At 41.6% G+C, this 15738-nt stretch overlaps 1 protein-coding gene across 3 annotated transcripts in view; it reads left to right on the top strand.

Annotated features, from left to right (window-relative positions):
• The window catches only part of LOC124605616 (ATP-dependent translocase ABCB1-like), a 242334-nt gene extending 227000 nt beyond the window's left edge, over positions 1-15334 (top strand). For all 3 annotated transcript variants that reach the window (XM_047137424.1, XM_047137423.1, XM_047137425.1), the window contains 4 exons: positions 1934-2128; positions 10587-10793; positions 10895-11041; positions 12909-15334. In XM_047137424.1, coding sequence (XP_046993380.1) covers positions 1934-2128; positions 10587-10793; positions 10895-11041; positions 12909-13103 — 744 coding nt within the window. In that variant the 3' untranslated portion in view covers positions 13104-15334. The remainder of the gene's footprint in view (positions 1-1933; positions 2129-10586; positions 10794-10894; positions 11042-12908) is intronic.
• Positions 15335-15738: the final 404 nt, after the last annotated feature.

The raw sequence follows: 15738 nt of genomic DNA, 5'->3' as shown, positions 1-15738 counted from the left end.
TTATGCAGCATGTGACTGGTCAGATCTTCAACACGTAGATTCCATAATTCTGTGGCTGAGAAGAGATGAGTCAACCCTTACTTACCAGTGACTACAGACTGAAAGCACTTGGTTATCTTGTTTAACACTGAAGATCGCTAGGTGTAATGATTTCCGCCACACAAAATGTAATTTTAAAGGCACACCAACCCCTACCACCAACAAAAGTTAAAGTTCTCTGAATTATATAGACATAAAATAAGAAACAAGTTAAAGATAGCGGAGCACGAAAAAAGTATGGGCTTCAGCGCTCATCTCAATCCAGTAAAAACGAGAAATTTGTGCCGTTCTGAAGTTGGCCACTAGACATCAGTAGCTACTAGCAAACGTTATTGTCATGGAAATGAGGTGAGCTACGATTTTGTTCACTGTTTGGTTCACGTAACAATCATTGTCTGAAAAACCATACTCGTAACAGATGAAGAAAGATATTTTTGTCAGAAAAATGCCATCTACTCGCCTGTTATATGAGCATTATAACTAACATTTTGTAAAGAACAGAGCAAGCGAGCTTTAAAAAATCTAGAATAAACTCTAACATTTGCAACGAACATGCTTCAATCGCTTTCAGGATATTTTTCGTTGGCTGACACGGTGTAAGAAAAAAAAAAAAAAAAAAAAAAAAAAAAAAAAAAAAACGTTTGTGATGCATGGTGCGCAAACGAGTGGACTCTTTCTTATACCGTAACTGGGTAGTAACTCTACATTTGACGTGTAAATTGGCCAATACATAGGAAGACCCGTCCAAGGCCTAATGAGTCCATTGTTCAGTTTTAGGTTTATCCTATTACTCAGCTCTGTTCTGGTCGATTGTCTTCCAAGTTTAAGGACTGGTCCTACTGACAGTGAAATTAAATATTTATCAGACGTAATTAAAGAGGCAACGCATTATGTGATAGTTTACTATAAATTGATACATCTACCCGCAGTACGAAGAAAGAGTTAGATAACCGGTTTCTGTTGTCGAACAAACATCTTCAGATCAACGAAAAGTACAAGGAAACTGAAAAAGTTGGAAGTTGAAGAGGTAACAAATCAGTTTTTCTTAAATATTTCAAAATAATGAAAACATAATGTACCCCTATTGCAACTGGTATCACGAAGCACTTTGTGAGACGGAATCAAAAAGCGTGCATTGCAAATAGAAAATCGGTTAGGCGTTCAAAATAGGGCCAATGCACTGCTGGAATCGTAGATAGCTGCCACTAGACCAACCGCTGTGCGTCCCTATGCGCCACCAGTAACAGCTTACAAACGTGACAAATAGGGCGCGCAATTACAACGTAAGTATAATGGGAGTACAGCTGACAGTGTTTAAAAACTATTTGTTATATCTTGTGCTTTCACTAATGTGATTTCCTTTAATGATAACCGTTTCCCTTTATTTTTCGTAAATCTATAGATTTTTCAATAAGTGGAATCAGGCAGATAATCATTATTTATATATTGTGATAAAGACAAATGAATTTATAGTGATAAATATTTATTTCCTTTGCAAAAATGTACTGAGCGAGGTGATGCAGTGGTAAGGCACTGGTCTCATATTTTTGAGGATGGTGGTTCCAGCTACCATCCGGCCATCCAGGTTTAGGTTTACCGTGATTTCCTTATATCGCTTTAGGCAAATGACAGAATGGTTTCTTTAAAAGTGCACGGACAATTTCCTTCCTCAGCCCGAGCTTGTACTTCGTCCCTATTGACTCCTTCATCGGAGGGACGTTAAATTGTAATCTTCCTCGCTTCCAACAGATAACAAGCATCTCCAAAACGTTTTTATAACAGGCATACCTATGCCAAACGTGCTTCTCGAATGTATGAGAGACTCGAAGTGAATGTAAGGAAAAGATTTACTCAAATACAGTCCTGTTTACTTTTTGTTCTATACTTTCTACAGGCAGCTGCAGGCCACGTATCGTACTCGGACGTCAAATTCTGCTACCCGACGCGACCAGGGACGTTGGTGCTGAAGGGGCTAGACCTCGTTGTGAGGCCAGGCCAGACGGTGGCGCTGGTGGGGCCCTCTGGCTGCGGCAAATCCACCTGCATTCAGCTGCTCGAGAGGTTCTACGATCCCGCCTCCGGGACAGTGGTGAGTACAGACAGGCAGCGAAAGTCCAGGGCCCGACGTTCTGTGCAAGTAGCTGGAGTTCATTGACGGGAAGGTGGCAGCTAAAGCTTTTCGGGATATATATGAATTTAGGTGATATCAAACTCTCAAAATGGGGTGGCCGTTTTCCTATATGTCACCTAATGAACAAAATACGGGCATACGATGTATAAGACCAGCTTTATGTTTGTCCATGCACTCCTCTACAAGAATCTTTCACCAGTTAATGTCTTTTACCCACCTTCTCATACCCTATATATAACGTGAACTCGAGTCCTACAACTTTATTGTTACCCTCTTATCACCAGTCCAGATGTGCTGTCGCGCCTGTATCAACACGTCCCATCTGCTCTACACACTCTCTGTATCCTCTCTCAGGCCAATTTTAAGAGATTTCCACTATCTTGCAAGGAAACACGGCCTGACACCTCCACCCCCCCCCCCCCCTCAATAGATTTAACCCGCTCCTCCGTTGCCCTTTCCGATTCCAGAGCTTCCTTGGCCCGGCTCCCATCCTACGAGGGCTGATCAACAAAAACTGAGACCGATTTTTTCCTGTAGTTTTCGTGATAGTTTCCTATCTGTACCATGAATATTTGAAAAGAGCTGGTTTTAATGTGTAATGTCCACAGGCGGCAGCATTCTCGTGTCGGTAGGTTGACAACAATCCTCTACTTTGTAGACATTCTATGAATTTCGCGTACCAAGCAATGGAGATGCCACGAGACGAGCAGTACGGCGCAATAAAATTCTGTGTTCGTTTAAACCATATAGCCGCTGAAACTTACAAAAACCGGCAGCAAGCGTACGGTGAAGATGCACTGCCTTGTGCAACAGTGTTTAGCTGGTTCAAGGACTTCAAAGAAAATTGATTTCTTTGTTCTAAGAGCGGTGGGCCTTGCGTTTCGGCTCCTTGTGTGACTGAAATCAGCTTCAACACCGCTGCTATGACCGTCTTTGAGGATCGCCCGATAATATTACGTAACCTCAGTCGAGTTTGAGAATTTCATATGGAAGTTTCTTTATGATTATCCATGATCATCTCCGTACAGCACCTGTTTGTGCCATTGGGTGCCACGTCTGTTGACTCCCGAACAAAAGGCTGTGCGAATAGAGACAATCTGTGAGGGGATCCGTCCCTTTGCTGATGGAGGGGATTCGTTTCTGGATTCGATTGTCACCCGGGATGAGTCATGGCTGCATCATTACGATCCTGAAGGAAGACGATCCAGCACAGCGTAGAAATCGCCAGCTTCTCAAACATCAAATAAGGCGAAAGTTATCCATCTGCAGATAAAGTGATTTTTTGATTGTCTTGGGACGATTTACCAGTAGGCACTTCCCCCTCATACTACTGTTACAGCACCATACTACAGGTCAGTATCAGCTAAACCGAGGAAACACATTGCAAGGAAACGACCAGAACTTTCTAGGACTGAGTGGCGACTTCATCATGACAACAGGGGCGACCTCACGTCTCATGTCGAGTCCTGCAATTTCCCGCATCCGCCTTATATCCCCGATGTTGCACCCTATAATCCCCCCCACACCAATACTAAAGGCAAAGCTTCGGGGCATTCGATCTGGGAACTCTGAAGCAGTGTTCGAGAAAAATGAATCGATTCTCAAGGACTTGACAAATAATGGCCTACGTAGTGTGTTCGAGAACTCGCACAGACGCTATAAAATGTGCATTCCAGTTGGAAATGTGTACTTTGAAAAAAATCAAGTAAACATTGAAATGGAAGAATAAGTACCTGTAAAAAAAATGAGTCTCGGTCTTTGTTGATTAACCCTAGTGGCTATCTGTAACCTGACCCTATGTTTTCTCATCAGTCATCCTGCCACAGTACACGTATCATCACAACCCGACTCACAAGAACCAAGGATATCTTTAAACATCTTAACTACCCCAAAGGACCAATGCACCTTCGCTCTCCCCATAACTGATAATAAATGAATATCCCTCCCATTAAGTGATACTCAAGTGTTTGTTTAAGCAGTGCAGTGTTTGTTTAAACTTTCTCTCACAATGATTTCCTAGTGTTCTTTCAAAAATGATCTATGAAGAGTGTTTTTTTAATATCATTTGTGTATAGTTAGTTTAGTCTTTTCACATTTTTATTTCATCTCTGTAGCTTTTAAACTCCACTCTTAAGACAAAGAAACGGACGGAACATGAAGGAATTATCCGAATGGGACGGAAATTAGAGATGTGATGTACATGTACAGAAAAACTATTGATCACTATTGCACAAAAATTGGAGTATTTATTCAAGAAAAAGAGCTTCACAAGCTCAGCAAGTCAGTAACGCATTGGTCCACCTCTGGCCCTTATGCAAGCTCTTATTTGACTTGGCAATGATTGATAAGAGTTGTTGGATGTCCTCCTGAGGGATGGCGTACCAAATTCTGTCCAATGAGCTGGTTGGAGGGCCCCGCCCATAATGCTCTAAATGTTCCCAACTGGGGACAGAGTCAGCGACCTTGCTGGCCAAGATAAGAGTTTGGCAACCACGAAGTCAAACAGTAAAAACTCTCGCCGTGTGCAGGCTGTCATTATTTTGCTTGAGATGTAAGTCAAGGATGGCTTGCCATAAAGGCCAACAAATGGGGGATTGCCGTAAGCAAGCCATGTATGACAGCCAAAGGGATGCTGCTATGAGAAGAAATGTCGCCAGGCTGTACGGCGGGCGACAGTCAAGTTGGTGTCCCAGATACGTCTTTGGCCTTTAATCTTATCAGATGGGGTATAATTGTCTTCAGTGATTAGTTCCGCTTCGAAATGAGCCCCGATGACCAGCGAGGACGAGTCTGGAGACGCCCCAGACAGCTGAGGCCCGACAACGGGAGTGATGGTCTGGGGTGCCATTTCATTTCTTAGCAGGACCCCTTTGGTTGTCACTGACGGCACTCTTATAGCACAGCGGTACGTCGACGATATTCTATGCTCCGTTTTGTTGCCTTTCAAGGAAACCCTTCACGGGCTTCCATTTCAGCAAGGCAATGCCCGCTACGGTCGCAGGTTCGAACCCTGTCTCGGGCATGGAGGTGTGTGCTGTCCTCAGGTTAGTTAGGTTTAAGTAATTCTAAGTTCTAGGGGACTGATGACCTCAGAAGTTAAGTCCCATAGTGCTCAGAGCCATTTCACCTTCAACATAACAGTTGTAATGTATTGTTTATAAATAGATGGAAAGACCCATTATTGTGGGGTTGCAAGAGTCCTAGCTGATCAATTGGAGGAGCCGTATCCATTAAATATTCCTCAGCTCACGAAGATATAGGACCGGGAGCGGCGAGAGCTAGAACCGAAAGCGTAAATCTCACATCATGGCAATCCAGGATTGAAATCAGTCCATCCAGGAAGTCGGTCAAGCCCCTCGTGACTGTGAAAGATTCCACAACAGTTATGACACAATTCAGTAATGATGGACTGGCATGATGTGCTATAGGCGGACGAGCGGGTGACCTTTAACAGGCAATAGGTTCTTTGTAATGGGGAGCTTCATTGGAGAGCTGTGGGATGGTAATGCGAAAACAGCAAATAGTGCTATAGTGTGGGGACGGCCCGACTGCTAACTCAACACGTGTAACTCAATAAGCCATGCGCAATAAAACATTCGTCATACATCTGTCATTGCACTATTGAAAAAGATTTGAAAAAGCTGCTCCATGATCAGAATGACATTTCACGCTTACATATTTCTGGCTGAGCAAGAAAAAAGTTCAAGGCAATCGTAAAATGCGTTTTAGACAGGTACGTGCCGAGTAAAACTGTGAGGGACGGGAAAAACCCACCGTGGTACAACAGCAAAGTTAGGAAACTACTGCGAAAGCAAAGAGAGCTCCACTCCAAGTTTAAACGCAGCCAAAACCTCTCAGACAAACAGAAGCTAAACGATGTCAAAGTTAGCGTAAGGAGGGCTATGCGTGAAGCGTTCATTGAATTCGAAAGTAAAATTCTATGTACCGACTTGACAGAAAATCCTAGGAAGTTCTGGTCTTACGTTAAATCAGTAAGTGGCTCGAAACAGCATATCCAGACAATACGGGATGATGATGGCATTGAAACAGAGGATGACACGCGTAAAGCTGAAATACTAAACACCTTTTTCCAAAGCTGTTTCACAGAGGAAGACCGCACTGCAGTTCCTTCTCTAAATCCTCGCACAAACGAAAAAATGGCTGACATCGAAATAAGTGTCCAAGGAATAGAAAAGCAACTGGAATCACTCAATAGAGGAAAGTCCACTGGACCTGACGGGATACCAATTCGATTCTACACAGAGTACGCGAAAGAACTTGCCCCCCTTCTAACAGCCGTGTACCGCAAGTCTCTAGAGGAACGGAGGGTTCCAAATGATTGGAAAAGAGCACAGATAGTCCCAGTCTTCAAGAAGGGTCGTCGAGCAGATGCGCAAAACTATAGACCTATATCTCTTACGTCGATCTCTTGTAGAATTTTAGAACATGTTTTTTGCTCGCGTATCATCTCATTTCTGGAAACCCAGAATCTACTATGTAGGAATCAACATGGATTCCGGAAACAGCGATCGTGTGAGACCCAACTCGCCTTATTTGTTCATGAGACCCAGAAAATATTAGATACAGGCTCCCAGGTAGATGCTATTTTTCTTGACTTCCGGAAGGCGTTCGATACAGTTCCGCACTGTCGCCTGATAAAGTAAGAGCCTACGGAATATCAGACCAGCTGTGTGGCTGGATTGAAGAGTTTTTAGCAAACAGAACACAGCATGTTGTTATCAATGGAGAGACGTCTACAGACGTTAAAGTAACCTCTGGCGTGCCACAGGGGAGTTTTATGGGACCATTGCTTTTCACAATATATATAAATGACTTAGTAGATAGTGTCGGAAGTTCCATGCGGCTTTTCGCGGATGATGCTGTAGTATACAGAGAAGTTGCTGCATTAGAAAATTGTAGCGAAATACAGGAAGATCTGCAGCGGATAGGCACTTGGTGCAGGGAGTGGCAACTGACCCTTAACATAGACAAATGTAATGTATTGCGAATACATAGAAAGAAGGATCCTTTATTGTATGATTATATGATAGCGGAACAAACACTGGTAGCAGTTACTTCTGTAAAATATCTGGGAGTATGCGTACGGAACGATTTGAAGTGGAATGATCATATAAAACTAATTGTTGGTAAGGCGGGTACCAGGTTGAGATTCATTGGGAGAGTGCTTAGAAAATGTAGTCCATCAACAAAGGAGGTGGCTTACAAAACATTCGTTCGACCTATACTTGAGTATTGCTCATCAGTGTGGGATCCGTACCAGGTCGGGTTGACGGAGGAGATAGAGAAGATCCAAAGAAGAGCGGCGCGTTTCGTCACTGGGTTATTTGGTAACCGTGATAGCGTTACGGAGATGTTGAATAAACTCAAGTGGCAGACTCTGCAAGAGAGGCGCTCTGCATCGCGGTGTAGCTTGCTCGCCAGGTTTCGAGAGGGTGCGTTTCTGGATGAGGTATCGAATATATTGCTTCCCCCTACTTATACTTCCCGAGGAGATCACGAATGTAAAATTAGAGAGATTAGAGCGCGCACGGAGGCTTTCAGACAGTCGTTCTTCCCGCGAACCATACGCGACTGGAACAGGAAAGGGAGGTAATGACAGTGGCACGTAAAGTGCCCTCCGCCACACACCGTTGGGTGGCTTGCGGAGTATCAATGTAGATGTAGATGTAGATGTAGAGGCATTGTACAACAATGAGTTTTGACTTCAGAGCAGGATTAAAAATGAAATGGGGTTTTACATGAATGTTTCCAGACAACATAGCTTTTCTGACTAAAAAGAAAGAAAATATAGAACTCGAAAGTGAAATCGATAAGCTGTTTAGTAATAGATGACAATTACACTGGAAATGAAGAGTGGCAGCACGGAAATAATCAGTTGCTGAACGTGAATATTGTCCACAGCGCACTCTGTATCAACTGCAGATAAATTTGCTGTTCAATAGATACATAAAATTTAAAAATTACGATTCTTCGTCCCATAGCTCACAAGATGACATGACAAGATGACAATGTGACATTCCAACTGCATTGTGCAATTGTCTGTTGGTTCAGCAAATACTCTAAATCGGTTTGCTGAGGAAATGAACTTGGTTTAATTAATCCTCATGTGTACTTGAGTAGATTATACAGAAATATATTTACTGATTTTCTTCACTGATAGCTGTTTGGGTCATCCAGTGCCCAATGTATCTCTTTTAGTCTGTCAAGTAACAGGATACATATTTTGATGCGAAACTTTCATAATCACTTAAATTATGTTATTATCAGACCGCACTTTTCAGGAATATTACTGTCGTACAAGAAAATGAAACAGCAAGGTTCTTCTAAAGAACAAAACGTTAAAAACTGACGACTTAACGATTTCTTAATAACACCCGGGGTGAAGATAAACTGTTAGGATCTTAACGTCTGACAATGAACTGACTGATATTTTTGGCCCCAGTATAACAGTAGTGTCCATCTGTTAAGACGCCTTACACAAACACGAACACGAACCCTATTTTTTACGAACACAGTTCACAGTGGTCGTCTTGAAAACAAAACGATGCCGAATCGTATACGGAACGCAACTCCTGTGTGACACGAATGAAGACTGAAAAGAAATTAGTATTTTCAGACCAAATTCAAATACGTTCCCGATCTAGTTCTTTCTGTCGCGTAGGCTTCATTATGCACCCACTACGTAACCTGACGTGTATAAGAAGCCGGCAGCGAACTGAGTGTTCGATGAGAAATTCAAAAGAACAGCAAGATTGAAACTGGTCATCACAAGCATCATTACCTGTCCAGTGCTGTCAGAATTCTGGAAACAAAAGATAGTTTACTTGCCCCTTTTTATATAAATACACTCCTGGAAATTGAAATAAGAACACCGTGAATTCATTGTCCCAGGAAGGGGAAACTTTATTGACACATTCCTGGGGTCAGATACATCACATGATCACACTGACAGAACCACAGGCACATAGACACAGGCAACAGAGCATGCACAATGTCGGCACTAGTACAGTGTATATCCACCTTTCGCAGCAATGCAGGCTGCTATTCTCCCATGGAGACGATCGTAGAGATGCTGGATGTAGTCCTGTGCAACGGCTTGCCATGCCATTTCCACCTGGCGCCTCAGTTGGACCAGCGTTCGTGCTGGACGTGCAGACCGCGTGAGACGACGCTTCATCCAGTCCCAAACATGCTCAATGGGGGACAGATCCGGAGATCTTGCTGGCCAGGGTAGTTGACTTACACCTTCTAGAGCACGTTGGGTGGCACGGGATACATGCGGACGTGCATTGTCCTGTTGGAACAGCAAGTTCCCTTGCCGGTCTAGGAATGGTAGAACCATGGGTTCGATGACGGTTTGGATGTACCGTGCACTATTCAGTGTCCCCTCGACGATCACCAGTGGTGTACGGCCAGTGTAGGAGATCGCTCCCCACACCATGATGCCGGGTGTTGGCCCTGTGTGCCTCGGTCGTATGCAGTCCTGATTGTGGCGCTCACCTGCACGGCGCCAAACACGCATACGACCATCATTGGCACCAAGGCAGAAGCGACTCTCATCGCTGAAGACGACACGTCTCCATTCGTCCCTCCATTCACGCCTGTCGCGACACCACTGGAGGCGGGCTGCACGATGTTGGGGCGTGAGCGGAAGACGGCCTAACGGTGTGCGGGACCGTAGCCCAGCTTCATGGAGACGGTTGCGAATGGTCCTCGCCGATACCCCAGGAGCAACAGTGTCCCTAATTTGCTGGGAAGTGGCGGTGCGGTCCCCTACGGCACTGCGTAGGATCCTACGGTCTTGGCGTGCATCCGTGCGTCGCTGCGGTCCGGTCCCAGGTCGACGGGCACGTGCACCTTCCGCCGACCACTGGCGACAACATCGATGTACTGTGGAGACCTCACGCCCCACGTGTCGAGCAATTCGGCGGTACGTCCACCCGGCCTCCCGCAAGCCCACTATACGCCCTCGCTCAAAGTCCGTCAACTGCACATACGGTTCACGTCCACGCTGTCGCGGCATGCTACCAGTGTTAAAGACTGCGATGGAGCTCCGTATGCCACGGCAAACTGGCTGACACTGACGGCGGCGGTGCACAAATGCTGCGCAGCTAGCGCCATTCGACGGCCAACACCGCGGTTCCTGGTGTGTCCGCTGTGCCGTGCGTGTGATCATTGCTTGTACAGCCCTCTCGCAGTGTCCGGAGCAAGTATGGTGGGTCTGACTCACCGGTGTCAATGTGTTCTTTTTTCCATTTCCAGGAGTGTATCATTAACTTCTACAGAATTAAAACAGAGTTTCTAGTCTTATGTATACACAGGTGGTGAATTATGAACAAAAGCTGGCGTTGGAGACTGAAAATAAACTAATCCACAAGCATGGTATGTCTTCCAGGACCTTGACGGACGGGACGTATCCAAAGTTACGATGTCGGCTCTGAGGTCTCAGTTGGGTCTCGTACAGCAAGAACCTGTTCTCTTCGACAGAACCATCGCTGAAAACATTGCTTATGGGGATAACAGCCGGAACGTTCCCATGGACGAAATCATAGAAGTGGCGAAGAAAGCGAACATCCATAAATTTATATCAGCGTTACCACAGGTAGTTGCATTAGTCAGTATTCTCTGTATACATCAGTACAATACATTAGTTCAGAAATATTTTGGGTGTTTTGAAAGAAACTTTAACTTATTTACTTTCAGGGTTACGACACACGTATGGGTGAGAAAGGAACTCAACTCAGTGGAGGCCAGAAGCAGCGCGTAGCGATCGCAAGGGCGTTGGTTCGAAACCCACGTGTCCTGCTACTAGATGAAGCTACTTCAGCACTGGATACAGAGAGCGAAAAGGTCAGTGTTGCTTATTTTATTTTTCTTCTCGAGATAAGTTAATTATTTTTCTGCGTAGTTTTATGGCATTACGTTGCATTATTTGTACAAAATGACAGAGCTAATGCATAATTTTGCATCCACTGCTGCATAAAGTTCTCTTTTAGACTTCTCCACGCAGTACGGCCGTCCGTTCTACGACTCAGTGTCGATCCTATATGTTTTCTAACGTTCTCCACCCACTTCCGCCGTTGTCTATATTTTTTTATGTCCTGGAAACCAACAAAGAACCATTTTAGTCTATTTACTATCCATTCACCTGGTTGCACGTCCTTTGGTTTCTTGTAAATTGCGCCCAGTGAAATTTGCACCGAGAAATGTCGAAGAAAGATCCATTAATCCACGTGTCCGAACTCCGCAATTTGCTCGACAAGTAGAAGAGCCTAGTTCTCTCCGTGTTGTACAGCTGAGATGCTTGATTTTTTTTTTTTTCAGCTGGAAGTCTTCATAATTTATATTTCTGTCAGAGGCAATCAAAAAAATTTTACTTATGACACGATATTCAGAAACTACGATGTAAAACATAAAAACAAAATTCCAAACAATCGTTTGCTCTTGACAAAATGAATATTCGAAGGCATATGGTCCGTACCCGGAAAATGTCGTTTTGTTACCTAATGAGCCAGCACACAATGGCACCCAGAATTAACAAGACATTCTTTGCCCGATTTCGGCACCCCGATCGGTGACGTGCTGCAATGACAGAATCGAGGCGTACGCCCTGCTGTCTTTCTCCAACTATTTTACGGAAACTAATCACTAAAAACATTGATTTTCACGTTTATTATAGCTTTATATGTCATCATGTCGGACAGAGACTTACTTAAAGGAGAATATCACAATAAGTTTGACTATTAGGAAGATGAAGGACATCTCACCAAGAAGCTGACATACAAAGCTATACGTAATGTAAAAATCAAAGTTTTTTGATGAATTGTTTCTGTAAAACCATGTGACAAAGACTACAGAGCTAACGAAGTGTGCTTAACACTCTATCCGCAATGGCATTGCTGCACCGTGACTAACAGCTAACAGCGTTGTCTGTGTGCACCCGCAGACGTGTATAGCTGCTCAGCGCGGCGAGTCGATATGCCGTGTCTACTGGAACAATTTTGTTTCTATTATCGTATGCTTTTACGATGTCAATTTTCGTTATTAGTTATCATACAGCCTGTATATTTGAGTTCCTTCAACCGCAGATTCCGTACTAAAGAGTGGGCTAATTTCGACTATTCACTGTATCTTTTTACAGAACGTTTTCCACTCACAGCTCGAACTGTAATTTTGAGGACCTCGCCTATTCCTCCTTTGTAAATAAGCGTCACTATTTCTTCCCTACAAAGATAGTAGTAATATCCTATTGTAGTTACCAAAGCAGCTATTCGGACTTGCGCAATACTTCCAAAAATTTTCACTATATGCTTCAAAATCAACAATATTGAGCCCTATCTGTTTTAGGCTGTTGCAGGGAAGCTACCATAGGAGTCAATCTATCTTTATTTCTAAGGATAGAGTCAAAAATAAATAAGAGCTCAGAAATTGAAACGAGTGCAAAGTGGCAGTCATAAATAACACTAAACTTTTTTTAAAATTTGTATGGACAATGTTTCAAATGTCCGTACGGCCATTCAGGTTTCTGTTTTCCGCGATTGGCTTTTTCCTCTGATAGGGTACGGCCGATTTCCTTCCCCATCCTTGCCTAATCCGAGCTTCTCTCTCTCTCTCTCTCTCTCTCTCTCTCTCTCTCGCTCTAATGATCTGTTGTTGATAGAACGTTAAGCCCTAATTTTCCTTTCTTCATTTTTTATTTCTTTTTTCATTCTTTTAGATCGTGCAAGAAGCTCTGGATAAGGCAAAAGAGGGTCGAACTTGCATTACCATCGCACATCGATTGTCAACAATTCAAGATGCAGATCTTATATGTGTCATCAACAACGGAAAAATAGCGGAAATTGGAAAACATGCCGAGCTTTTGGCAAAGCGAGGTATCTATCACAAGCTGCATTGTCTCCAGTCAACGTAACAATGTCGTGAAAGTAGCTTCTGTTGAAATCTAGTCGAAACAACCGACACTTGCAGTAGTTTTTGTGGTATGTGTCCTGTTTCAAAATACTTTGTTAAACCAAGCCAACATAAGTTCCTACGAGTAGCATGGGACAGACAATTACAGAATATTAAATATTCAGCATATATAGTTTTATCTCCTTGAATGATGAATAATAGAAGAAACAAAACACATAACTTTAAATACCTATGTAACTGCTATTTACTCTATACCGTATATTATGAAGAATGTCTCCTGTCATGGTATTCAAAATGAGCAAAAGTATACAAATATTTTTCTGGAACAACATTGACAATAACAAGGGCCTGAGTAAATGAGTGAACTTATCAAAAGTAAATTTATCAAAATATGCTGTGAAAGAATTCTTAGAAAGCAGGAAATAATTCAGAAGAACATCAAATATTAGAATGAAACTACTCACTGCAACTAAACATGTTTATCAGAAAACTCTAACCACTAAGGGTAAAAAAAAAAATTGTAGAGAAAGTGGAAATTAAAACTGTCCAATTTAAAAAACAAACTGTCATAGAGTCTCAGTCCATAAAATGTTACACTCTGAGTTCAATATTTGTTGCAGTACAAGCATTACTCTTAGCAGAAAATATAAGTTGTTATATATAGTATACAGTGATCTTAATGTGCGTTTTAATTTATTTATTAAATATATCTGATGTAGTTAGTTGTGTGCATTTGATATTTTATACTGTATATTTGTGTTTATACCGTTATATAAATTCATTATTATACATTCATGATTTTATAAACACCATTTCTATGTATTTTTGTATCACATTTTCCTGTTTTGCTCCCTGAGGTCCTTATTTTCTACAATTTTTTGTTACTACACATTTAAAAAAATTCACACTTTGTAGTGTGGCTTGTAATCCTACATGCCAAAAGGAAATATCTCCTAATATTTAAGTGACATACCAACTGCTTGTGTAAAGTCGAGAAAGAAATGCTAGTTGCAAAATGTTTACTTAATGTGCTATATATAGTTCACTATTTAACTATATTATATTCTTCCTCAAGCCTTCAGATACAAAAACAAGAAGAAACATAACTTTACAAAAAAATTTTTTTTTATTAGCAATGTGATAAATGTTTCTGTGGACAGATCTCTCACCAAACCAGAGAACAGTAAATTCAATAAATGTAACAAGTTTCAAATATTACTTACATTATAAGGCTTTAACAGTATTATCCATGATAATCCATTCAATTGTAATTGTATTATTGCCTTAACATAAGCGAATGACAACAGAAATACATAACTCCATACAGTAAAATTTCCGGACAGATTAAAACTGTGTGATAGATTGCTACATGAATAAGAGACCTTGCCTTTTGTGGGTAATGCTTTTAGCAAATAAACTACTCAGTCATGACACATCTTTCGTTCTGCCAACATCTCTCTCCTGTCTTCCTAGTGTGGCACACAGTTTTAATCTGGCAATAAAAATCAAAACAGATCACACACTGCTGCAGACTGATAGATTTCTTCCGGTCTTCTGAGCAATGTCGAACATAGAAGTTAATTGTGCAATGGTCTACACATTCCTCTTCTTGCATAATTTACTCTGCTGAAATATGTTGCACAAACAGTCTGTACTTCTTCTTTAGATTTTTACAGAAAAGTTTGACTGTGCAATGAAAAAGTAGTTTAACGCAAATGTCCACATTAAAAAAAAAGTACTCCTTCTTCTAGTATGCATGGAGCTCATTCTGTATTCAAAAACGTAACATTTTGTTTAGCATGAAACAACAGATAAAACAGAAGTTAATAACATAAGAGGATATGCAGTGACTGTTTTCAAAGGTGCAACTGGTTTGTAACTAGACATAACATCTTTATTTATAGTTCAATGAAAAAATTGTATAGAAGTAATTCCAACAAAAAAAATAATAATGTCAACAGATTACCACTATTTGTTATTGGTTGTTAGTGAACGGTCCAGAAATAACCTACAATGGCATCTTCATGAAGGCTCTCATTCGTTATGGATTTTATGAAACAATCTGATAATGAAGAAAGGATGAATCAGTTCACTATAACAATGAAATCTCAAATTAGTCCTATACACCAGTGAGTCCATGATATTATGAAAAATATATTTATTTTATGAAATAAGGGTAGTGTAGTGTATTAATGTCAGCATACTTGAGTGCAATCCAGTATGACACAAACATCATAGACCACTGCAGAATACAATAAATAATTATGAAAAGAGCAGAGTTTTCTTAAAAACCAGTGATATGAAATTTCATAACCCTACACACAAGACAGTGTACCTGGTCACCGCAAATCAAATATTATTTACTTTTAATTTTCCATCATTTATTTACTTCATTTACACCTCTGTTTATATTCTACCTATGTATTCAGATATATACATTTCCAGACATTTATGTAAAGTGAGAAACTTTGTACTTGAACACTGCCAAATGGACTATGTATGTCATAATACTGGCCTCAAATTATAACTGAAAGTTTTATGATTGTCTGTCTCCTCCTTTAGTTATCTAATTTGTATCAGATATGCAAATTATCACACCCTGAGAATGTGGGAGGGAAAAAAGGAAAAAGGTGTAA

The sequence above is a fragment of the Schistocerca americana genome, chromosome 3 (assembly GCF_021461395.2).
Source record: "Schistocerca americana isolate TAMUIC-IGC-003095 chromosome 3, iqSchAmer2.1, whole genome shotgun sequence".
Classification (NCBI taxonomy): domain Eukaryota; kingdom Metazoa; phylum Arthropoda; class Insecta; order Orthoptera; family Acrididae; genus Schistocerca; species Schistocerca americana.
Note: the sequence above shows the minus strand (reverse complement) of the source record. Positions and strands in the feature narration are given on the sequence as shown.